The 26,936-nt window shown below is 29.4% G+C and overlaps 1 protein-coding gene across 1 annotated transcript; it reads right to left on the bottom strand.

Moving 5' to 3' along the window:
• Nucleotides 1-6,560: 6,560 nt before the first annotated feature.
• LOC125871179 (transcription factor bHLH61-like) lies at nt 6,561-13,136 on the bottom strand. Its single transcript, XM_049551773.1, has 4 exons — nt 12,979-13,136; nt 12,007-12,138; nt 9,142-9,309; nt 6,561-6,845 (listed from the first exon to the last, which is right to left on the bottom strand). Exons 1-4 carry the CDS (start codon nt 13,054-13,056, stop codon nt 6,750-6,752), a joined length of 474 nt encoding a protein of 157 aa, XP_049407730.1. The 5' UTR covers nt 13,057-13,136; the 3' UTR covers nt 6,561-6,749.
• Nucleotides 13,137-26,936: the final 13,800 nt, after the last annotated feature.

Below are 26,936 nucleotides of genomic sequence, written 5' to 3' on the forward strand. Positions count from 1 at the left end.
GATATCTAGTACATTGGTCTTAAAAGGTATGTTCTTATTTTGTGTTTAAAATAATTTAATTCAAGTTACAGTTATCATTTTTTTTTGAATCTGTTAGATATATGTATATGTTTAATGGTATAAATGTGTATATTTTAGATAATATTTCGCCACTTTTAAATGATGTTGTTGATTTAGAAAACGATAAATAATGAGTTTGATTCTTCGAGTGTTTCAGAAATGCATTTGGTGATAGATAAGAGATTATGTGCTTTGTTTCAGATAAAAATAAAGGTGTATGAAATGCTATTGCCGTAGTTTATCATAATTTCATATTATGCATGCATTTGTCATCTATGAACCAATTTACTAAAAAACACGCTCAAAACTATTGAGGAGCTGAGAAAATTATTCTCCAATTTGACAAAAGCATATACCATGCAAGAATTTGAGAAATTAATAAAAAAACATATAGATAAAATAAGTTCAAAACTGCATGCATATTTAATTTGATTTTAAAAAATCATCCCGATCACATGCAAGAACAAAGAGAACATGAATGTTGATCAACAACACTGCATAATTTATAAATAATGTTATTCAGAAGGTAAGAAAGTTGTCAGCGATGCCTTTGTTGAAATATATACGTTAAATAATTGAAACAAAAAATAAAAAACACAATGAAGAGAGGATAAATACTTTTACAACTATCGAAGAAGTACAACGAAATGTTGAAAGACAATAAAGTTTTATCGAATCGTATGATGGTTAATATGATATTTTTAAAAAAAAATTATCCACTTAGTTATGTTTTACATCACAAGACTAACAATGTATTTTAATGATGATAGGTGTGTCTGACAAAAGGTGAAATCTACAATTGCAACTTAAGATCTAATTTGAGAGAGAAGAGAGATGTGAGCTGTGAACTGATTTAATTGATTGGAAAACTGAACTTACAATGCATTATGTATATACATATATACTTGATCCTATTACATTCACAACCTATCACATTCCGACACCTATCAGTAATAACAAAAACAGTTACACCTAACAATAACAGTGAACAATAAGCTCTAACAGTGAGGTCAAGTTACTCCACTACCCTCACTATCTTCAATACTCCTCAAACTAGGTGTGGTGAAAAAATTCAGAACACCAAGTTTGGATAATAGTGAATTATGTTGCAGTCTTCCCAAAGCTTTGGTTAAAATGCCTGCTTGTTGGTGTTCTGTTAGGATGTAGTTAGTACTAATCAACCATTGTTCAATCTTCTCCCTAATGAAATGACAATTAATTTCGATGTGTTTAGTTCTCTCATGAAACACGGGGTTTGCAGCAATTTGAAGTGCTACTTTGTTATCACAGAACACAGAAACTGATTCCTCAATCTGAATATTCAATTATTTGAATAAGTTTTTCACCCAAACAATTTCTGCTATTAGACAAGCCAAGCTTCTATATTCTGCTTCAGCAGAACTTCGAGAACTGTAGCCTATTTCATGAATTTCCAAGAAAAAAAAGAATCTCCCAACTTCAGTAAATAACCTGACACTAATCTCCTGGTATTTGGACATGCTGCCAGTCTGCATCACAAAAAATAGTGAGTTTCATTTTCTTCTGTAAAGACATAAGTAATCCCAATCCAGGTTGATTCTTGATGTATCTAAGAACTCTAATAGCAGCTTGCCAGTGCTGAGCTCTTGGTCTTTGCAGGAATTGACTGAGAGTTTGGACTGTGTAAGCAATGTCAGGTCTGGTAATGGTTAAGTATAGTAACTTGCCAATCAAAATTTGATACTGAGTAACATCTGGATGCAACTCCTCCTCACTTCCATCTTCAGATGCTGTAGTGAGCTTCTCATTACATTCCAAAGGGGTGATGGTTGTCTTCCCTGCAGTAATGTCTACTTCAACTAATAGCTCCAATGCATATTTTCTTTGGTTCATAAGAATTACCCTTTTGGATCAGCTAAACTCTATACCTAGGAAGAATTTTAATTCTCCTAAATCCTTTATCTTAAACCACTTATGCAAAATGTCCTTAGTGTTCTGAATCAGTGCAACATTATTCCCAGTAATAAGAAGGTTATCAACATAGACTAAAATAATAACCAAATTAGTCCTTTGCTTCTTAGTAAATAATGAATAATCCAAATGACTCTGACTATATCCAAACTTCAATAAGGCCTCGATAAGTTTAGAATTTCATTGTCTTGAAACTTGTTTGAGCCCAAAAAGGGATTTCACAAGCTTACATACCATAGGCGGAGCATTTGCAAACTGTAGATCTTTAGGCAATTCCATGAATACCTCTTTTGTGAGATCACCTTGCAGGAAAGCATTGTAGACATCCATTTGGTATATGTACCAGTTTTCTGCAGCAGCTAGAGCAATAACAGTTCTTATTGTCACTATCTTTACTACATGAGAAAATGTTTCTTGATAATCTATTCCAGCAATTTGGCTATACCCTTTTGCTACAAATCTGGCTTTGTACCTTTCCACTTCACCATCTGCCTTATATTTGATTTGAAAATCCACTTGCAACCAATCACAGGCTTCCTTTGTGGCCAAGAAACTAGGTTCCAAGTGCCATTATCATCAAGGGCTTGCAATTTTTGTTGCATTGTTGTTATCCACTTCTCATCATGTACAACTTCTTCATAAGATTTTGGCTCATTTACAGTTGAAAATTTGCTCAAACATGCTTTGTATGTGGGAGATATGTGCTGATATGAAACACAATTTGACAGTGAATGAGGTTTCTTCTTGCCAATAGTGATACAATCCTGATGCCATGCTGGTGTAATCACAATTCTACTAGACTTCCTAGTAACAGTGGTGGTTGGTTGACTTTCAAGAACATTAACAGTATCACTCAATGAATCTGTAGTGTTATCTAATGTTATGGATACATCAGAAACTTCAGGTATATGATCAACAACATTAGTATCTGCAGGTTCTTGATCTTGTTCTGGTTCTAAAGGCTGAGTGATGTTTGGGAACAACGGAAGTGGATTCTCATGCATTTTCTTAAAAGGAAACACATACTCCTTAAACAACACATCCCTACTAACCATGAACTTTTTGTCAGCAATATTATAAAGGATATACCCCTTCTAAGTCAAAGAATAACCCATCATAACACAAGCAGTAGCTCTGGGAGAAAATTTGTTTCTCCTAACCAATGTGGTAGCATAACACAAACATCCAACAGTCCTTAAATAATCCAGCTTAGGCTTCTGTTGATGGAAAACCTCATAAGGAGATTGACCTTCCAATGTAAGAGTAGGTAACCTGTTGATTAAGTATACAACTACTACAACACATTCTCCACAAAATCTAATAGGTATACCACCATGAAACATAATACTTCTTGCTACTTCCAACACATGCCTATGCTTTCTTTCCACCACTTCTTTTTGTTGTGGAGTGTATGGACAACTGCTTTGATGGACTATGCCTAAAGAGGCAAATGATTCTTTGCATTCAATGTTAAAAAACTCACCTCTATTAACTGATCTAACATTCTTCACATGGTGATCAAACTGAGTTTTAATCATTTGGAAAAAAGACTTCAAAATAGTAACAACATCAGATTTCAGTCTCAGCAAATATAGCCATGCAGTTCTAGAATAGTTATTAACTATGGTGAGGAAATACTTGAAACCAGAATGAGTGTTGATTCTGTGTGGTCCCCAAACATCAATATGTATCAATTCAAATACAAAACTACTTCTAGTTATGGACATAGGAAATGACAATCTTGTTTGCTTAGCTAATGGACATACAACACAATCATTAACATGTCTATCAGTAATGGGAACTAATTTCTTCGAAATCGTAGATGTTGGGTGGCCAAGTCTATTGTGCCATAACATGCCATCATCTTCATTGGTCTTTATATGCATCAACTTTGCACTGGTTGCATTCATGTTGCTTTCATCTCCAACACCTTTATTCAACAAAAAATATAATCCTCTTGTCTCCTTACCAATCCCCTTGACCTTCCTAGTTAACAGGTCCTGAAATAAACAAATCTCCAGAAAAATTCTTACTAAGCAGTGTAAACGCCTGGTTAACTAAGAAACTGAAAGCAGATTATATTTGAAGTCAGGAACAACTAAAACATCAGCTAATACATCGCCATTGCCCCACCTATAACTACCAGTATGTGTTACTGATGTAGTACCTCCATCAAGCATTTGTACATGGTTCTGATCACTTTGTTCTAATGCAACTATGTCAAACAAGTCATCTAGTGATGCTGTTATATGCTTTGTCGCACCAGTGTCTACTACCCAATGTTTAAGCTTATTACTGATAGAAGATGGGTGATTCATACCTGCTTGATTGACTGATGGAATAACAGAATTCTCCTTGTTCAATTGCCTGAGAATTTGACCATATTGCTTCTGTGTGAATGTATGAGGTATTTGGCCAATTGAATCGTTCTCAACAACATTAACATTTGTCATCCTATTAGCATTATTCCCAGACTTCTTCTTGAACTTGTAATCTGGTGGATATCTAACAACACGATAGCAAGTTTCCTTAGTATGTCCCTTCAGTTTACAAACCTCATACAACAAAGTGTAGTCCCTCTTTGGCCTGTAGAGTGTTGATTGTTGGTGACCTCTATTAGCATATAAAGCAATAGAAGTCGAGGAACCTGCATCTCCTCCTGAATAAACACCACCACTAGTGTGTGAAACAGTACCTGCATCTCATCCTGAATGGGAACCTCCACTAGTGTATTGTCTTTGATCTTTGCCAACATACAGTGCAGTAGAAATGCACAAATCTCTTCCTGAGTATGAACATGTTGTTACTCGTTGACTCTCATATGAAATAATCATCAAATATGCTTTGTTCACGGAGGGCAATGGAATCATAATGAGCATTTGACTACGTGCCTGAGTGTATGACTCATTGAGCCCCATAAAAAACGCAAACAACTTCATATATTGCAAGTGACTCGCATATACTATGGATTTATCATAGCCACATGAAGGAGGTGCTACAAGGGCATCAAACTTATCCCAAAGAAGTCTCAGTCGTGTGAAATAGGCAGAAGCAGATGAGGTACCTTGTGTGATAGTGCAAATCTCTCGATGCAACTGGTAATCTGTCGATCCATCAACCTTATTGAACCTCTCCTTTAAGTCAGCCCATACAGTTGCAACATCAGTGGCATAGATGATTCCACTCATCAATTCATTCAAGACAGAATTCAGAATCTATGATAATACAAATGCATTGCATTTCTCCCACTGTTCTTCCAAGGCAACACTGTTAAACTCTTTTTACAGGTACCAAAAACGAATCCAGCTTTGCTCTTGGCTCTAAGAGTAAGGAGCATCGATCACCTCCACAATGAGTAATTATCTACACCTGTAAGCTGAATTGAAGTCAATATTGAACCTGGAGTGTCAGATTGCAGAAGATACAGAGGATGATTTCAATTTTTCTCAACCACTTCGATCGTATCAGTACTCACCATTTTCCCCAAAATTTATATCACAAACAAAGCAGGGAATTGCAGGAAGTAGATCGACAACAATAACGAGTGAATCAACTGTGGTTTCGTAGCTCTGATACCATGACAAAATGTTAATCTACAATTGCAACTGAAGATCTAATTTGAGAGAGAAGAGAGAAGAGAGATGTGAGCTATGAACTGATTTCATTGATTGGAAAACTGAACTTACAATGCATTATGTACATACATATATACTTGATCCTATTACATTCACAACCTATCACATTCCGACACCTGTCAATAATAACAGAAACAGTTACACCTAACAATAACTAACTGCTAAGCTCTAACAGTGAACAATAAGCTCTAACAGTGAAGTCAAGTTACTTCACTACCCTCACTATGTTCAATAGTGTCAACATAATACCTTCATATAATTATGAATGGTGCTGGAAGGTTCACACTCTAGACGTATGTGCACTTGAATGTTAGTTGAAAAAGATTTTACCATGATAAAATTCCTTGTAGTCATGATATTGATGTTATTGTATATAGAAACAAATATGGTGGATAATTACTGCTCAACTTATTATAATTATTTTTTTCAAAATACTTAAGCAATACCGATTGAACCTTTGTCATGAATAAAAAGATGATTTTCTTTTTAAAAAATCATCTCTTTATGATCTCTTTATTGTTCTTGCTTTCATCTTTTGTTATACTTCCCTCTGTCCATTTTTAATTATTGTGATTTTTTTTTTAGAGTTAAACGATAATAATTTTGACTAACATTTTACGATGTATTTTTTCATTATATTGACATGCGGAAAATTGCAATTTATAGTACTTTTTGTATAGTTTTTGAATATCTAAGTTTTTTATTTAAAATATCGAATTAATGTAATCTAATTTAACTTTGAAAATTAGTCAATTTGACTTTCGAAAAGCGCAACATGACAATTAAAAGTGGACGGAGGGAGTATATTGTACTAATTTTTTTAGATTGATTTTACAACATACGCACATCTTATTTCTCGTAGTGCATGGGAAATTATGATCTTTAATTGTTCAAGAAAAAATGCATTAATTATGTCATCATGTTAATTAACACTCTTCCGACCTTGTTGATTAATATTAATCCATAAAATGCAGCATTTACAAAAAGGACTTTTCCTTTTTGCTTAATTGCCCATTTTTTTCTTCATTTTTTTCCATTTTGATGGATTTTTTTTTTTTGTTGAAAGAACAGAGGGAGAACATAAGATAAGTAAAGGTGATTAAATTAATCTTGTTGATTGCGTTGTTTCCAATTCCTTATAGCTTCCAAGACTGCTTGTTTTACCATTTGGGCATCTACGGATTCAATTTCTCCTTCCTTCTGCAATAGTAACAACCTTTTTAGCCATAATATAAGGTGAAAATATATACTTCATGGGTATTGCTAAATGACCAGAAAATTAAAAGGTCAATAATTTTTTTTTATTTTAAAATAAATTGATCTTTTTTTCCATATTTTAGTTAAAAGGTATTAAAGCTAAAAGAGTAAAAATGTTCAAAAAGGTAAAATAACATAGCATAAAATATATTATTTTATCATTCTGGCCAAATTTTCTATCCAAAAGAATTTTTCCATACTCTATATTTTATATTATCACTGTAGTTTAACTTCTAGTATCAAAAGTCACATGTAATCATAACTTGTATTATTTTCTCGGTCCTACTTTATGTTTCCTTTTTAATCAATTCTAAAAAAATGAAATACTTCTACCTTTAGTAATAATTTAAGTTTTACGTTCTCATTTTATTCTATATGAGATGATTTATAATTACATAAATATCTTTGACTTATTTTACATTATAAATTTCAATCATTTTTTTAATTATATAATTCTTAAACTTATGTCCAATCAAATACCTTCCCATAACGGAATAATATGGTTACCTTAATTAGGTAAAACTAAGCTAGCTAGTCTCTTATGAAAATTACCTGTACGTAACTACTTTAATTAGTGATATGATTGTTAAATGTATTTGATTGTATAATTAGGTAAATTTTACACAATTAAACTTTTTATCAATAGACGAGTTTAATTTGTGTTTAATAAACAAATGAAAATAATGAAATGTTAATTAGAATAAGAAGTATTAACTTTTGTAAAGTAATTTTTAGATTCAAGATGGATAGGGCTCATTCGGAGGGTAGCACCCTTTATAATTTTACTCAGGGCTCAAAATTGAATTGATATGCATATCTAATGCAATCTTGTAATTTTTTGTTTTCTAAATTTTGTTGTAAAAGACTATTATAATGATGATTCACGATAACAATATCATTTATTTTTCTCTTCTTGATTATATTTATTAAAGAATATTTTAGATCATCAAATGTGTATAAGAACAAAATTGATTAAACTATTCCGTTAATACAAATGAACTTCTTATAATATGATTTTCTTAAAGTTGATTTCACTTATGATCATTCAAATTTTTTATTTTTTTTGGTAGAAAACCAATTTCCTCCGTTAATTCTATTTTTGTTCAATAAAAAGTGACTTTCTTACATTATGCTAACTATTAACTAGTCGAGAAATCAAGTCGTTTCTTTGATATTGAAAATTAAATTAAGGTTTTTGGTGGATAAACGTGAAAGCTTCTTAAAGGAAATAATTAAAAATTGGACACTCAATCAAAAATCCAAAGTGTGTGGTTCAAATAACGAGGTTTTGTATAAGTCACACGTGAAGTTTTAAACAACAGCATGGACAAAAAGTATTTGAAGACGAGTACTCTTTTCATCCTAATTTAACAATTTTTAGTCAAAAAGAAAAGAAAAGAAAAGTTCCAAAATAATTGTTATTTTAGAAAATTAATAAAGAATTCATTATATTTTCTAGTTTTATCCTTCCAATTAAAGGAGAAAGATTATTACTAGTACTTCCTCTTTTTTATATTATTCAATGTAGGCTGACTTAACACATTTTTTAAAAATATATTGTATTAAGGGTTTATTATTTAAATTTGTTAGTATATATGCTTTGAAAATTAATATTCGGTTGTCACTATTTTTTTTTGTAATTATTTAATAACATAATATTAAAAAACTATGATAAAACTCCTCAATGTATTAAAATGGACAAATAAAAATAACAATTTTATTTTTAGTATAAAGTCAAGTAGTATGAAATGGATGTATAATACTTTTTTTTTCAACAGTAACACTTCCCAACAAGAAATAAATAAGAACACCTTCATAAATCACGCCTTATACACCATATCACTCTCTTTGTTCTTTTTTATTTGTTTATATTGAACTTGGTACCTTCTTTAAGAATTAATGATTGTTTTAAATAGTTTATCACAATATTCATATACATATAATGTTAAATCTTGAGAAATGATTTGAATGATAAATAATTAATTATTAATTGTATTATCTCCTTTTGATATATTAAAAGTGACAAACAAAAGTAATAATATATCTATTAATACTGGTAAGTAAAAGTGATCAGAGGGAGTATATTTTTAATAAAAAAGAAATTTAAAATGAGACGCAGTTAAAAAATAAAGAAAATATTCTATTTTCCACAAACAAGAAAAAAAAGATATTTAAATTTAAAAATAAAAATAAAATGTAGAAGAGGAAGTAAATTAAATAGAGAAATAGAAATTCTTACATCACTAACAGCTTCAAGTCGAAAACAATCTGAACAAGAAACCCTAGCATCCAATAATTCAAGGCCAAGCTCTTCAAAGACTTCCAATATTGATACTAGCAAACCAGGGCAATTCTTTTCTGAAAACACATTTATTATGAATCCCTTCTCTAGGGTTTCTACGGTAACCTACACGATAAAGTTATTATCAAGTAATCAAATTATCTTTATCAAACATATTTACATGTAATTGATCAGATGGTGTAACTCGGGGCAGCTCAACAGTATTTAAAAAAAAGACATGTGTCTTAGGCCCCCAAATTTGAAGGCCTAGGGCCCCATTTTTAATAATAGGTTATGAGTTACTATTATTTTTTAACAAATATTGAATACTATATATAGAAAAGCTAAGCTTTCCATATACAATAAAAGAATTATTAGAAGAAATTTGACATATTTGGAGTGCTATATCTCATTAAAGATAATTTAGAATAAGAATGGTTATATTATAAAAAAAATAATATTAGAACAAATCAATTATATAAAAGTTATTAACAATTTAAGTTTAAGGCCTCCGTTTGATTTTGACTTTAGGCCACTAATCTACTTGAGCCACCGTGGATGTAACTATCCTTTACTCCAACAATACATCAAACCTAAACTCTTTGAGAAACCAGTTTAAGATTTATACACCGTTATTATGAAAAAATTTACACCAATGTACAAGTCACTTTTTTACCTATTTTAACAAATAATCTTTCTTATTTTTTAAAATTTTAAATTTCTTATTCTAAGCAAATTTATCTAAAGATATCATTTAGATGACTTGATGGGTAGCTGATAGAATAAAGCCAATTCCATAGAATTATAGTTGGAATCTCTTAATTTCTTAGCAAAAATATCGATCAAGCCTATACTTTACAAAATTAATACAGTAACAATTTCTTAAGGAGACATATGTTGGAGCACGTAAAAGTAAGTTAATTTATTGTAACATCAAACAATTGAAATGTAGTTATTTCTGAAAAAAATCAAACAATTTAAATGTTGTTATTTCTGAAAAAAATAAATAGCATTTTTTTGAAAAAAAATATGTTTCATGAAAAAACATTTTAGTCTCTACTCTCTAGTAATTACTTGTGTGTGGTAAATGGAGGAAATAAAAAATACAAATAAAATGTAGTACAAAAGGATAATAATATAAAGTTGTCCTTTTGGTAGTTTATGTGAGCTAAGGAATAAAGGGTCTCGTGAGTTATTGAAACTAAGTTTATTTGTGGGTCATTCAAATTAATTCTACATCGAAAAATGATGTAAAAATTTCCGAACTATAAACAAAAAGATCTTAAATAAGATTCGTAAATGCGAACACAATCGTCAACATGACAAATCTGTAAGGTTCATTAGGCCAAAATAAGCACATTTCTTACCGTTCTTTGCAACATATTAAGGGAGAAAAGAAAATTTATTTGATTTATAACTTTTACTTGAAAATGTATTGGAGTTTGGACACAATGTTTGAATTTATTAGTTATTACTATAGTTTCGAGAGCCAAATATTTAATCATTGACGACAACTTAAATGTCAGACATCTCGTGTATGTTCTTATGGATTCAACAAATTTGGGAAATAAGTATATCCTTCGTTTTTTTTTAATACTGTCTTTTTAGTGTATCTAAAATAAAATGTCATTTTATTTTAATTAAAAATAATATTACTTTAAAATTCTCTTTTACTCTTTAAAATGATTTACACTCACACAAATATCTAAAGATTATTTTAGACCATAAACTATAAAACCCTTTACTTTATTTCTTAAATATTATTCTAAGTCAAATAATGCCACATAAAATGAGACAAAAGAAGTAATTGGTAAATGATAAATGTCTTATATCATCCTTTGAATATAATAGATTCAATATTTTGAGAAATGATTATTGTTAATAATAAGAATAAATTAATAACTAAATGATAAATTATATATCCTTCTTTAAAATTGTATAAATAAAAATGACTATCTATTTTTAGTATAGTTTAAATTAAGTGGACTGCTTCACTTATATAGATATGTAATTTTAACAAAAAAATGGTTGATAAAGAGGGGATGTATTTTGTGAAGAATGTTGTTACTATTACCTGCCACTATTTCCATTTTCCTCCCAGTCATAATTTATGTTAAATCTATTGATTTTCGAGATTGATTAAACGATTTTTTTTTCTTATAATAATAATATTTAAATGTTTTGAACTGTAAATTATTATTTATTTTGAAAATAAATCTTACCCATAGCTGGGCTGTTTGTATTAATTATCAAAGAAGAGGGTTAGACCATACCTCCTAAATACAACACAAGGTGATGGAATCACCTCAAAAAACTTAGTACTTGCTGCCTAATTTCCAATATGTAATTTAATTGCTAAATTATAAAAATTTCATTTTCGAATTCATGGTTGATCGATTTGAAAGCTCCTATTTGTACCTATTACTGCTACATATTTTTTAGCAAAAAGAGAAGTTCAAATTCATGATTTATATGCGCAAATAAAAAAAAAGTCCCAAAAAGAAGGAAATAAAAATTACTCCCTCCGTTCCATTTTATGTGGCACTTCTCGAATTTTGAGATTCAAACAAGTCTATTTTTTACCATAAATTTATAAACATTTTGAATTATTAATTATTGTGATTTATAGTACATTTTATGTAGTTTACAAATATATAAATTTCATTTTAAAAAATTGAAAATTTCATACGCAAATTTCTGGTCAAATTTAAACTGTTTGACTTTCGGAAAACGAAAATTATCACATAAATTGGGACAGAGGGAGTATATGGCTAAGCTATTTAGACCAAAAAAAGTTAAAATGTCTAATTAAGCTATACATACCTCTGGCAAGGCATCTTCATGGTCATGATGAGAAGGTTGTGAAGTTGAAACATCTTCATTTAACTTGCCAATCCTTTCCTTTAATTCTTCTATATACTTTGATGCATGGGCAATGATTGATGTCTTATTCACCTGAAAAATTAACCAATATTTTGGTAAATAAAGCTACCAATTCAAATAACAAAACAAAAAAAAGAACAAAAAGATTTACTTTTTAACCCTCAGTCTACACACGTTAATTGGTGAAAGGTTCGAGCTTAGTAAACAACAACAATAACATAGTTGTGAAATTCTACTAGTGATCTCCGAGGAGGGTAGAAGGTATGCAAAATTTACTATTACCTCAGAAAGGTAAAAATGCATAAAGGTTGAGCATAGTAAACAACAACAGCATATCCAATGAAATTTCATAAGCGAAGTCTGAGAAAGATAAAATGAATGCAAACTTTATCACTACCTTGTGGAGGTGGAGAGGCATAATGGTTGATCTTAGTAAATAACAACAACATATCCTGTAAAATCTCATAAGTGAGATATGAGAAGAATAATATATATGCAAATCTTACCACTACCTAGTGGAGGTAGAGAGGCATAATGGTTGATCTTAGTAAACAACAACAACATATCCAGTAAAATCTCATAAATGGGATATGAGAAGGATAATATATATATGCAAATCTTACCACTACCCCATGGAGGTAGAAATGCAGAAAGGTTGATCTAAGTCCATCTTAAAATTATTTTTTTGCTATCTTGTCAAGAAATCCGATTCAAAATATTAAATAGCAATAAATTGGTTTCATTTAGAAGATGAATAAAAACTAACTATTCCAATCAACTAATCAAAAAAGGATTTAATATTTCTTCTTTCATAAAAAAATGAATTAGAAAGACAGAGATTTAATTAATTCCTTTGAATTAATAGAATCAGCATAAATAAATAAATAAAAATAAAGATAAGAGTAGTTTTACAGAAGGGGAATTAGTAATTGAACCAAGTTGCTCCAACTGTTGATTGAGCAATGCTTTTTGTTGCTCTTTGGATCCCATGATGTTAATTTCTTCTTCTTTCTTTCCTTTTATATGTTTTTGGATTCAATTTTTTTTTTCTTTCACACTAATATTGGTGGGTTTTTTTTAATGGCTTTTTAAAGAGAAGATGAGATTTCAAAGACAAATATGATGTGTTTGTTTGTATCCTGCATGAGTACCACAAGGTTCACAGGAGAGTATGACGTACTGATAATTAATTTAATTCGTCATAGAAAAAATAATAATTGGAAATGACTCACTTGGCCTTTCCTTATCAACCCTTTACCAATAGCTTTCTTAATTAGAAAAATAAACTTTAAATTCTGAGTAAATTGCGATTTGTACCCTTAATGTATACGTTCTTTTGTGGCTTATTAAAGTATGGAATAAAATGTTATGATTATTTTACTAAAAAGGTGTCAATTCTGAAAAGTTGGTTTAGCATTGAGAAGGTAGTTCACCATAGTGAAGTTCTTTATATAGAGAAACAAGGTCGCTTAAAGGGAGATTTTTCCAATGCTAGGGTGAAATTCTTTGTTGAGGTTAGTCTTTTCATAAACTTCTTCGTCTATTAATTTGCTAATACCTTAAGGGGTCATTTGGTTACTGTATAAGATACATCTTATTCATGTATAAAAAGTTGCATTAGTTTTATTATGTTTGGTAGAAGTTTTGTATTAGGTATAGAAGTCAACATAACTTATACTCCCTCCGTTTCAAAAAGAATGACCTCCTTTCCTTTTTAGTCTATTTAAAAAAGAATGACCTCTTTCTTTTTTTGGTAACATTTAATTTCAGCTTTCCACGTGGCATGTTTAAGGCCACAAGATTAAAGGACAATTTTATACATTTGACATAACTTTAATTTAGGACCACAAGATTCAAAAGTCTTCTTTATTTTCTTAAACTCCGTGTCAATTCAAACTAGACCATTCTTTGTGAAACGGAGGGAGTACCATGTTTGGTTGGTAAGATTTTAAATGTTGTATACTAGTTATTCATGTATTAAATTATATGGTGTTTGGTTGCATTTTTTGTAGTCCTACATGATTAATACCAACATAACTTATGAGGGAATCTATGTATAAGTTATTTGGGGTAGAAGATGGAATAAGTTATGTGGGTATTAGTTATACATGTATTAAAATGATAAATTACATATTTACCCTATGAATTTATTTTAATTTTTTTTTTTATTGAAAACTTTAGTGTTTTCCTAACTATGTTTGTTTTTATATTTCTTTTTTTTATATAGATCGCTTTCATTTCTTTTTATATACTTACAGTTTTTTTTTATATATGCAAATGTAATATTTTTTTAATATTAGAAATTTGATTGTGTATTTTTTGACGGCACATATGCTAATCAAATATTAGCATTATATATTGTTCAATATATTCCACATATTTAATTAGTATGTATTATTATTTTGTAAATAATATATATTAAATATTTACAACAAATTCAATATTCAATAGTTAATAATTCATGTATTTTGTAATCTCTACATAACTAAATAAATACCTACATAACTAATATCCGCAGAGCTAATATCTGCATAACTAAACCACACATAACTAAACCCTGCATAACTAAACCCTGCATAACTAAACCTTGCATAATTAATACCTGCATAACTCTAACTAGTAACTAAACGGCCCCTAAGTTCATGAAATTGTGGGGGAACACCTATGTGTAGGTGTAATATCACCTAGAATTGCTTCTAGTTTTTAAGGTATCGCTTCCTAGCATGAAATTATCGTTCTAAAACATGAATTGTGGAGGTTAGAAAGGTTGAGTTCAACAAAAATGGGACCTTATAAAGCATAAAAATTGCTTTAGAAAGGGATGAATGGGGTAGAATTTTCATTAATTGAGAGAATGCAAATTTTGTAGAAATTAATTAGTGATTTAATGACCCTTGGGTAATGATATAGACCATGAATAAGGATAGAAATAGTGGTTTGAATTCTAAGAACATTTATTTAAAGAGTAAATGATTAGTTACTTTTGAAATTACTTTTTTTTTTTATTAAATGTATTGAATGTTTTGGTCAATGTAGGCTTTGGTTTAGTTTATATATAGACTTGATTAGTGACAAGTAGATACATCATAGTATTTTTATGGAAACAACATGATTAAGCATGCGTAAGAAATTTTAGTACAATGTAATCAAAATAACATGAATATGTGTGTCTTGCATGTGCTGACAATTCTATGAATCAACCTCAAAATGAGTAATATGAATGAAATGGCTTGGATTGCATGTGGTTAGTTCTAAAGGGTAATATGAAAATCTATACTAAAGGTGAAAGGAACTTGGGAGTTTGATAGAGCCAATTGGTCATATATGTTATATATTGTAATGAAATAATGTTGTACTAGATAATTGTTATGGCGACTTAGGGATCGAGGTGTAGAAACAATAGTGTGTGATTGGGTGAACCCAGAAAAATTTCACGGTTAGTGAATCATATTGTGAATTGTGATAGGTGGAAATTAATAGTGAACCCATGTTCATAAATTTAAAATATGATATGAATAAGTGGTCCTGAAATCAAGAGTGGAGGTAATGTTTTGTAGAATATTACTAAGTATCAAGCATGAGTGAGTAATTTCTTTAAATTGGTTAATGTTGTTGACATCTAATTTCGACCTTTCATAACGTAAATTAATTATTGAGTTTCTTTAATTTCAGACAATTTAAAATAACTGTCTTCGAAAAAATATATTTTAAATCATTTCTAAAGTAATTTTCTCATTTTCAGAAATAATTATATACTTCTATATTTTTATACAAATTTCATTTTTATAAATATTTAGAAATCGTCTCAAAAAAATAGTTGTCACCTCCCGAGCCTACACCCTGGACGCACTCGAGAACCATTTCTGGTCCCCAAGCGAACTCTTGTCCTAGTTGACTACTAAGCAGAAGGTTAACTCAAGCATACACAAGCATCAAAAGAATTGTTTAAAAAATAGTTAATTAAATATCAAAGTTATATAAAAATACTGAGTATTAAACATAAAGTCTTAAATAAAACATTTAAGATTGAATTAATACTGCAATACTCGCCAAGACTGTCTATCTATGACACCTCTACTATATAAAGATAGGTGTCGGGACAAGACCAATGATACCTCAAAACGTTACTATTAACAAATCCTAAAAACTGGAGTCCCCTAAAAGCAAGGAGGTCTCACCAAAAGCTGACGAGCGGATGATATGATCTCAACGAAATGCCTGTTGATGATCCTAAGTACCTAAATATGCATCATGAAATGATGTATATTGAATGACATCAGTACATTGAATGTACGAGTATGTAATATGGTTGAATAATGAAATAACTGAACTGAGGACTAAAAGCAACTCAACATAATCAATACATGAATATGAAGTGAAAACCATTTAAGCTTTACAATAAGATATGCAATAAAAGCAATATGAAAATGATATACTTTATTTTGTGGGGAATTTCTCTAACCGACAACCATTACTACGAGCATAGCAATAATACAATGTTTCGTCCACGTTGCAAGGGCCATCCTATACTTGTTGGGGTATAGGATGCTACTGTAATTATGGCCGGTACCACAATTACTCGATCTTATTATAGTTTTCCACTTGGAATATCCCAAGTAGTCCACAAAAATTTGATGTCCTTAAAATAGTATGCATAATTAGATTGATTGGTAACGTCTTCTTACAAATAATGTCGATTTAATTTAAAATATTTGGATAGAATTAAAGTGATAATTGATAAACCAATGTTATTAATTACTAGTATAACTCCTTCATCTAAGACATCTTTAATTATATATAGCAATAGGGATAGAGTAATTGACTTACTTGAATCACCTATCTTTGGTCTGCGTCATTTAAAAGTTGGACCATACATTGTATGTCTGTATCAGTTAGTTTCAATAATATCAACATCATGGAGACGCTAGCGTGTATATATATATATATAAAACCTTATGTCGGCTCATATAGTCATATTATCTTCCTTATAAAGGTAAATAGGCTATTTTCTATAGATTTTCGACTCATATTGTCTTGCTTTCACCCCTTCAACCATTGACTATTCCATTCTATTCTGAACCTTCACTTACGTCCATCATAGGCGGCTTGATGAAGTTAGAAAAAAGACGAGTGAATTAGGCCTCCAAATCTGAAGGGCCTCATTTTTTTCTTAGCAATAATAGGTTGTAGATTTTTTTTAGAAAACAATATAGAGTAAGTACTAATAACAAAGACTATTTTTTTCGTATAAATTGAGAGAATTATTAAAAGAAGTTAAGCACATCGGGCGTTAAGATTAAATTGATTTATTATATGATCAATTGAGAAATAATTATTAAAAGAAAATCAATTATAAAAAAAACTAACAACTCTGCACCTCTAAGACTTAGAAGAACAAAATTAGTAAGAAAATATATTAATTTATTTTTTAAAGTTTAAGGACCCATTCAATTTTCGACTTAGGACACTAATGTGCTTGAGTCATCCTGATCATTTATTTTAACGAGTCAATCTCACAAAGTTACTAAACAATAGATTTCTTTTTCTATTCCCTTTCATGTATTTTCAAATAGGAGTTAATATCTTAAAAGGTCATTGAACTATGAAAATTTATCTAGCAAAGTTCTTAAACTTTGTTTTATATTAATAAAATCACTTAACGTAAGATATTTATCTACAGAAATCATTCAAATACATTTATCATTAAAATCAATTTAATACAAAAATAAAATAAAAATTTTAGGTCATATAAACATGAATGCCATAAATAATTCATTTTTTTAAAAAAAAAATCCGTTTTATTCTGTTTATCAATGATTCAGTTCTTTGTTTCCAATCACAAATGAAAATAATTAAAATTTGGGTGTAAAATCCATATTCATAAGAGACTCGTTGTCACATTACAACCTGCTAGCAACATTGCTAAATTAAGATCCGCTGTCAAGGAATTGAAAAGAAAAACTATATGTTATTACTCATTAATTGTTTTGGGTTATGCACTATATTACTCATTTATTTATATTATAATTAATATATTTGTATCTGGAGACTGGAGTATCTAATCAAAGTAATCAATACATAATTACTTCAGTCAAAAAAATTATTTTACAAACAGTGACACAAAATGTAGAAAACGAATATTGAAGCAACGTGGGTATAATGCGGGTTTATGTGGAGCGGGTTGAAAATAAAAAAAAATTAATTTGTGAAATTCATATTTACATGACATATAAAATAATTTTATTTGTTATGTTAAATTTGTTTTAATGATAAATTTTTTTAAAAAGCAGAATGTGTTTTTTTTGAAATTTTATTTATTTGTGGGGATTTTACCTGACATATAAAATAATTTATTATGTCATGAATTTATTTAATGAAAATATTGTTGAGTGATTTTTGAAGATAAAAGCTTTAAGTTGAGTGATTTTATTGATATAAAATAAAGTTTAATGACTTTACAAGATAAATTCTCTTAGTTCAATGACTTTTTAAGATATTAACTCTTTCAAAGAGGCAATATATACTTCCAATGCATTTACGGCTGACGGGAATATCTAGTTTAAAGAGAGAAGGATTGTCTAAGCCTTATAAGGAGTACACTCATCTCATTAACCACAATGTGAGCCTTTTTTTCATTCTTTAACTGTTATTCCAAATGTGCAACGTTAGACAAGAATTGTACAAGTGAGGGTGGCAGATAGATAAAACATAATTGTAACAAGATTGCATTACATATTTAACGAAGCATATCAACTAAATTATTTATAAATTATCATGTTTATATTAGGTTTTTATACTAATAAAATCACCCACAATACTAGAAGAAAAAAAGGGAATCACTTTATCAAGATAGATTTAAAATTATAAGAATCAACTACTATTTTTTGGTTTATATGTGACAAATTGGATTTACTTAAATCTTAAGTATCTTACCATGCGAGAAGCAGAAAATAAATAGCCATACAAATAATAACAAATGCATGACATGAATTTATCCCTAAAGTTGTTGGGGGTGGAGGAGGGTTGGTAAAAACCTAGGTTTATCACAAGTATATCTTTGATTAAGGATCTTGTAACTGTTTATTTATATCTACTATATATAAAACTTTATATAATTTTTTATATATATTATATAATTTTTCGATAAAGGGTGGTCAATTGATCACCCACCAATGTATGTGGCTATGCCCCTTCTCGTACAATAATCAATTGAAGTTTAGAATATGCATAATACATAAACGTGTCATTTATGCACAAGTAAACCCTTAATTTTGTATAAAATTGAACAAATAGACACATGTGTCTTACAGACATCCTACATGGCAATTTATGTCCTATGTTGAGTCATACGCGTATTATTTTACATAGGACACATACATGTGTCTACTTGTTCAATTTTATACAAGTTTAAGTATTTACTTGCGCAAACTCAAAGTTCAAAGGCATATATATCAATAACCAATGTAAAGAACATATATATTTATGTATTATGCCTTTGGAATAAGCATTAAGAATACCAATATCCTTGGTTAACTATATATTATTATTTTTAAAAAAAAGAAAGTTTGAAGGGACAAAAAGGAAATTTCACTTAAAAATATTATAATTTTTGCATGAAAGTTGAAATGATTAAAATGAGAGAAATGGACAAGAAATGACGGCAAAGGAGGGAAAGAGGGTTGTGTCCAAAGATAGAAATCCCCCGTGAGAAGTGTTTGGAGTCATTTGACAGCTAATATAAAAGATACTTACATATATAAATACAAGATATACACTTGCATATTACAACTCATGAATATTTTTGACACCTTCTATCTCCACTCCTCTAATTTCGATGAAGGTATCACGAGACAGATTCCTCTCTCTTTTAAACGCTTTCGATAATAAATTCATCTGAATTTAATATTTTTAACGAGATAAATCGTTAAAGTTACGTACAATAAGTTCAAATATGCTAAGCATCAAAATTATGAATGTCCGTGTCTAGACATGTAAATTTTCAAAGTCACGTGTCTCCAATATTTTACTTAAGAGTACATTTCATTCAATTCAAGTGTTAAGTCAAACTTTTATCCTTGTCAAAAGCATCATCATTTGTACCTTTTCTACTACTCTTCCAATAATGTGGGTGAATCCATTTCTTAAAGGATTTTTTATGTTTCCTTTATTAATTAGGTATATATCTGCGTTATATATAACTTAACTATCCAATTTTAGCATCTAATAAAAATATTATACTTACAGCTAGTAACATGTATGCAAGTTTGACCAAATTCAGTATATTTGGTTCAAAGTCTTAAGTAATTTATTTATGTTAAAAATTCATTAAATATGTTCATAACTAGTACATATTTATCGCCACTAGGGACGAAATCCCAATTTGAGATCAAGAAATGTATTTTACTTGCAAGTCTCTTTCTTCTTAATTTTCTTCCATTTAATTCTAATCTTATGTTATTTAATTTTTAGGTATCAGTGTACTATATGTATATATATATAACTTTCACTATTTAATTATAGCATCTAACAAAGTATAACGTTCACATCTAAGGGGTAAGGCCGAGAGAGTAGTCTGCATGATGATACAGGTTTGGTCGAATTTAATATATTTGGCTCAAAGTCTCATATAGTGCATTTGTGTTAACAAATTCATGAAATATGTTCCTAGTCAGTCCATAGTTATCGCGACTAGGGACGAAATCCCGTATTGAGATTAAGAAATGTATTTTACTTGCAGGCCTCTTTCTTCTTAATTTTATTCCCTTTTAATTCTAATCTTATTTTATTTAATTTTTTAGATGAGTTATATATCTCAATCCTGGCTGTACCTATAGCTATATGTGTGGGGCATATAGCAAGAATTAATGGGAAATAGAGGGAAGATGAAAAGAGGAATTTGAAAAGATTCTTTTATGTAAAAAGACATTTCTCCCTCATTGGTGGTGGAAATAAAAATGGAAGTGTTTAAATAGAGAAACACTTCTATTAGTTGTTAAAAGGGTTGGAAAGAGGGACCCCCCTCGCACCGTCGTTGTCGTTGCTCGGCTCCTGCTTTGGAAAATGATCGAGAGATTAAAGTTTTGGACAAAGTTTGTTTTAATTATTTAGTTAATTATTAATTAAATTAAATGGTCAATGTTTTATTTATTTAAATAATTAGCCGAAACAATTCGATCCGACTTGGATCCGCGCAACACGTTTTATTTAAAACACTTTTCCGTTTTATTTGAATTTCCCACCGTTGGAGATGACCGTTCTGAAAGGTTGCAACTTTCAGGAACACCCATGACCGTTTGAAAGGTTGCAAACTTTCATGAATGGTTGAGTGGTTTCTGAAAAGTTGCAACCTTTCAGAATCAGTGCTTCTTGGCTATAAATACATGTGAATCCTCAGACTTTTCACTTACGAAATTTCTGACTTCTTCTTCTTCTTCTGCACAAATTTATTCGTGTACTTTGCTGCCGTTGAGTGGCTCGCTGATACCAGAGTTTTGTGTATCAATACACTGGTGATTAAGATTGTTCTATCTTAGAGGATATATTCCAATTCAAACCTCGGACACTAGAGTGGGATAATTTCCTTAAGGGGACACTGTGCATTCAATGGGCTTGATTTTCTTTCCATTCTGTTTCATACGGATTCTGATACGTTCACAAATTTTAGTTTTTGTTAATTAATTTATATTTTTCACTGGGTGATTTAAACTTTGGAAATTTATTGTTTCTGCAAAGTTTTTGTTATCACTAGTATTTTTGGAATACAAATTGCACAACACTATGTGACACAAATAACTGACATGACCTTTATATTAGCTTTGATATGTACACATATATAGACTTGGTTGTCGTTGTGCGACTTTACATAACTTTAATCAATCATCTTTAATTTGAAGAAGAGTAGCACAATTTAGTAAGATAATAAGCTACACCAAATACATAATCGCACATGATATCATATATATGAAGATGGGACATGTAATTTGAAATTCACTGGCCCAATGGAGTGACTCCTTATCAATAATTTCTCTATTCGCAGTTTATCATGTTGGACTTGTAAATTTGAGCAAAACTTGCATAATTTTTGTCAGAATTTTAATTTTTGCGAATCAACAATTATTTGTGATTTAGAACAATGGGTCGAGCTTAAGCTCTCCTTAGCTTTGTAATTTTATGTCAATGTAAAGGTCACACCATTATACTATGATAAAAAAAAATTAAAAAAAGTTCTCCATTCGCAGGTATATATTGATTGGAGAAAGGCAAATGGACGATCAATTATCCAATGAATTTCCAACTTATGAACCACTTGTCTTCGTTAATTTTCTATTAAACAAGATGAGAGACAAAAGAACTTATTCTTCGACGTATATATGAATCAAATCAAACATCACAAATAAAATAACTACATCAGAGAAAACGAGTAGAAATTAAACAGTCAAAAATAAATGTGTACATAGAGGAGAACAAAAAACTAGAATTTAATAGGAATGTAAATATACTGTTTAATTCATTGAGAAATTTTTTTTTCATTATTTCCTCACTTATCTGTACAACATGTACCAACTTATAATAAAAATAATAAAAGTAATATTACTACTAATAATAATTATAATATTTGGGTGATAACACAATTACTTCAGATCCTTTATCCTTCAGTCGATCTGAGATGCTATATTAGATTATATGAACATTTTATTTAAATAATTCAGTTAACAAAAAAATACGCAAAAAAAAATAAAAATTAGAGTACACTTTTTATTACTTAATTATTTTACAAAGGGAGTCATTGACTTTCCAATTTTGCTACACTCCATTGTAATGTTATATTAATTGGCTAGGATAATATACAAACATAAGGAGAATCCAGCTGAAAAATACTCAAATTAAACGTAGAAGCAAAGCAAGTAACAATCCATTACTAAGATTTAACTTGCTTATGTCCCATCAATGATCAACTTAACAAACCCTAATTTAAGGTCCACACGCTAATATTTCATAATTCACCTCTATAAACATGCACTATTAATTAATCTATGGTTGATTAGTTATTGTTTTTCAATGTGTGTGTTTGTACCACTTTTATTTTTTTTCTTTTTCAACATATGATAACAAACAAATTGTTTTTTATCTTTACATATAATGCTAAAAATTGAATAAACAAAAAAGGATGAGAATTAATTACCTCAACCCAAATGGAAAAGTTAAAAGGGAATTTACATAAACCTAATTAGTTTAGAAGTTAATTACTCAGATACACTCTACTTTGCAACATTACGTATTTTATCAGATTTTGGTGCCTCTAGTTATGTCCAGATACATGTATCTCAGATACATGGGATAAAATTTAAGTTTAATTTGTTCGAGATGCATTGTATCCAAGTGAAGGCACATGTATCTGGATACATAGCAAAATCTCGTTCGCCTTCTTAGCCTCTCTCCCATCTGGCTCGCCACTCTCTCATATATCTGAGATAACATGCGAATCACTCCAGATACACGCAGATGCATGTATCTAATATGTATCTAGTGTGATTTGCATGTATCTAAGATACATACGAATCTCACTCGCCTCTCTTCCTATTTTTGTGTATTTGGTAGCAAAAATACATATATCTAACTGTAAAATATGTAGAAAACTCTTAATTAGCGCTAAGATATATAATATTTTGAAAATACAGATGATAATAATTATAAGTATGGTAGTGAAGGGTAGTTTCTCTAAAAAGTAATTAAGACCCATCCTGAGAGATATATAGATACTAGTAGATCATGAATAATATAATTGGGGATTTAAATTTTAATTATTTTGAAATTGTCACCTTTCCACAAAGACAAAACCATAACGTACCCACCTATTCACATGCGTGCATTAATCATTACAACAAAACAATCCACTCCACAAACACATATCCTGCTCCAAAATTGTCTCTTCCCTTAATTCCAATTTCAACATTTCATAGATCATAGGCTCTCTCTGGAAAGTGTTTTTTTTGTAATTCTTGATTTGGTCATTTTCCCTCTAATAAACCACCTATTATGTACTTTCCTAGCTACCTTTCTTACTATCATAGCTAGTCTCAGTAACTTTTACAATTGGGGGGTGACACTTCATCAAGGGCATGACATTTATTACTTCTTCCTATTTGATAATTTTTTAATTCTAGCTTTCCATAAGCATGTGTAAGACGATAAGATTAAAGAAAATTTTAATACATTTTGTATATTTTTAATTTAAGATCACACGATTCAAAAAAATTTAAACTTTCTTAAATTTCATGTCAAGTTTTTGGTATTCTATTTATCTTTAATTGATGTTTTTTGTCTCCTTCCTCTTTTTCTACGAACTATTATGTAAATAGTATAATAGAGATGATTTTTTCTAGAACAGTCACATTGGAGAAAATTAACAAGTGTCGTAATTTCAATATTATGAACTTGTTCTTTACCATATAATGTAAAAACTTGAATGATTTAACAAAATGATTGTCATCCACAAACTTATAATACTAATTCCCTACATCTCAATCCAAAAGCTAAATGTTAAAGATGGTCCCAAACTAAACAAATCGAATCATGCTACTTAACTCATCACGCGTTTTAGGTATCCTTTCGATGGCATTATGTAGTAGTCCAATCAAAGAGTTCATTTATGTTTTTAAAAGTGAATTTGATTTAATTTATTTAGTTGGTCCTTTCCTAGTAAACGTCATTCGTTTAAGCTTGCTTATATTACCGATTTCAAACACGAAAAAAGGAAAACAAGTGTTGTAACCTTACCACCAGCATAAATCTAACCAACTTATTATTAGTGAAGGTTCATATAATTTACTCAAATTTATTTGGGACTAAAACTAATCATAGTCATTGTTGGGTTTTTTCTCGGAGAGAGTTTGTGTCCCTTACTATAAATTACGAGATAATATCTCAGATGGTCACCCAACTTTGAATAGTTCACTTAGAAAGTCACTCAACTTTGAATAATTTACTTAGAAAGTCACTCAAATTTGTTTTATAACTCAAAAGTCACTCAACTATTGTCATTTCACCTAGAAAGTAACTCAACTATTGATATTTTACTTAGAAAGTCACCCAAGCAATTTAAATAATTTTTTCATTAAATTTTGTTAAATACAATTTTTGCTTTAAACTGTTTTTAACAGAAACATACGCTTTTTTAATTATTTTATTAAATTTTGTTGAATACAATTTTTTTAAAACTATTTTCTTAAATAATAATAAAAGATTGCTATATGCTACTGTGCGTTTTTTTTAATTACTCCTTGATTACTCCCGTTCAATTCCAATCTTCTTCTTTTTTGGATCATTTTTCAGCATACTTAATTCGTCTATGGTGATGTACGTTTTTTTTCAAAAATAATTGCAAGTTAAATAATTGGAGTGAGTCAATAAGATAATTAAATAAACATTTTATTATTTGTTAAAAAAAATAGTTTAAAATAAAAATTAGATTTCAATAAAAGTTTATTGAATAAATTATTTAAATTTGTTGGATGACTTTCAAAGTGAAATACCAATAGTTGAGTGACTTTCTAAGTGAAATATCAATAGTTGAGTGACTTTTGAGTTATAAAACAAAGTTGAGTGACTTTTCAAGTGAATAACTCAAAGTTGAGTGACTTTCTAAGTGAACTATTCAAAGTTGAGTGACCATTATCGCTATAAATTACAAGTGGAAAAATTAGCCAATGAATCCATAATTTACTCAATTCATTCATGTTTGAGCTGATTATTGACCCGCCAATTTTCTACCTAATCCATTTCAGTTTATAAAAGATTGGGTAGATATCTCGCCAAAGTAATAATCTATAAAAAAATCTTGTCAAGAAAATTAAAAAACATTATTATTTTTAATTTGATATATTATTATATAGTAATAACAAAAAAATCGGTAAAAAAATATAAACGAATAAATAGAGTAATTAAAACTTGACAAAAATTTGGCCCAATTCCTTTTATTTGTTAGTCAAATTCATTTTAACCTATTCAAATTTAACTTAACATATCTACTTATCACCTCTACTATATTATATATAGGAATAAAGACATAAATGGTGGTTCGGTGAAAAATATTGCTAAACGAATGTCCCAAGAAATTGATATCCCAAATTCGTAGACTTTTTAGATTTTTTGTTGGTCTTCTTCTTTCTTTTATGTTCGCTGCTTTTCTTTTTGGGCTTCTTACGTAAATGTATCATTGGTAAAAAAAATATTCAAAATTATATAAATAGTGTATAACTATATATTAGAGATATATTAACATTCATATACACTGATATACAATATTGATACATTGCACAATTCCATCTTTCTCAACAAACTAATTTTTTCAATTTCAACCAGATCAAATCTCCTTTAAATAATCCTGGATTTTATATGAGCTTCTCTTGTCTTTTGACATATTATTCGCTCTAAACGATTTAACTTTACGACATGTTGAATTTTAAAATTCGATCTTTGAAAGATTTCAAATTTTAAGATTTTTTGTTCAGAAATGACTCATTAGTCAATGATAATATAAGAGTATATGCAGATTTTTGTGATATCATTAATGTTTCTTGTTCAGAAATTACTCATTAGTCAATGATACTATAATAATATATGTATATTGTTGTGGTATCATTACAGTTTCTAATTCAGAAATTACTCATTAGACAATGATACTATATATATATGATATAATTAAGGTTTTTTGTTTGTCGCACCATATTTCGAACTAGCCGAAACAGTTCACAACATAATACGGCTGTCACTCTGTTTTTTGGAAAAAAAAATTTGTTTTGTATTAGAGTCGCCACCTAAATTTTAAGGAAAATATTAGGAAAACCATTTTTAAAATATGTAAATGTAAA

The sequence above is a fragment of the Solanum stenotomum genome, chromosome 7 (assembly GCF_019186545.1).
Source record: "Solanum stenotomum isolate F172 chromosome 7, ASM1918654v1, whole genome shotgun sequence".
NCBI lineage: Eukaryota > Viridiplantae > Streptophyta > Magnoliopsida > Solanales > Solanaceae > Solanum > Solanum stenotomum.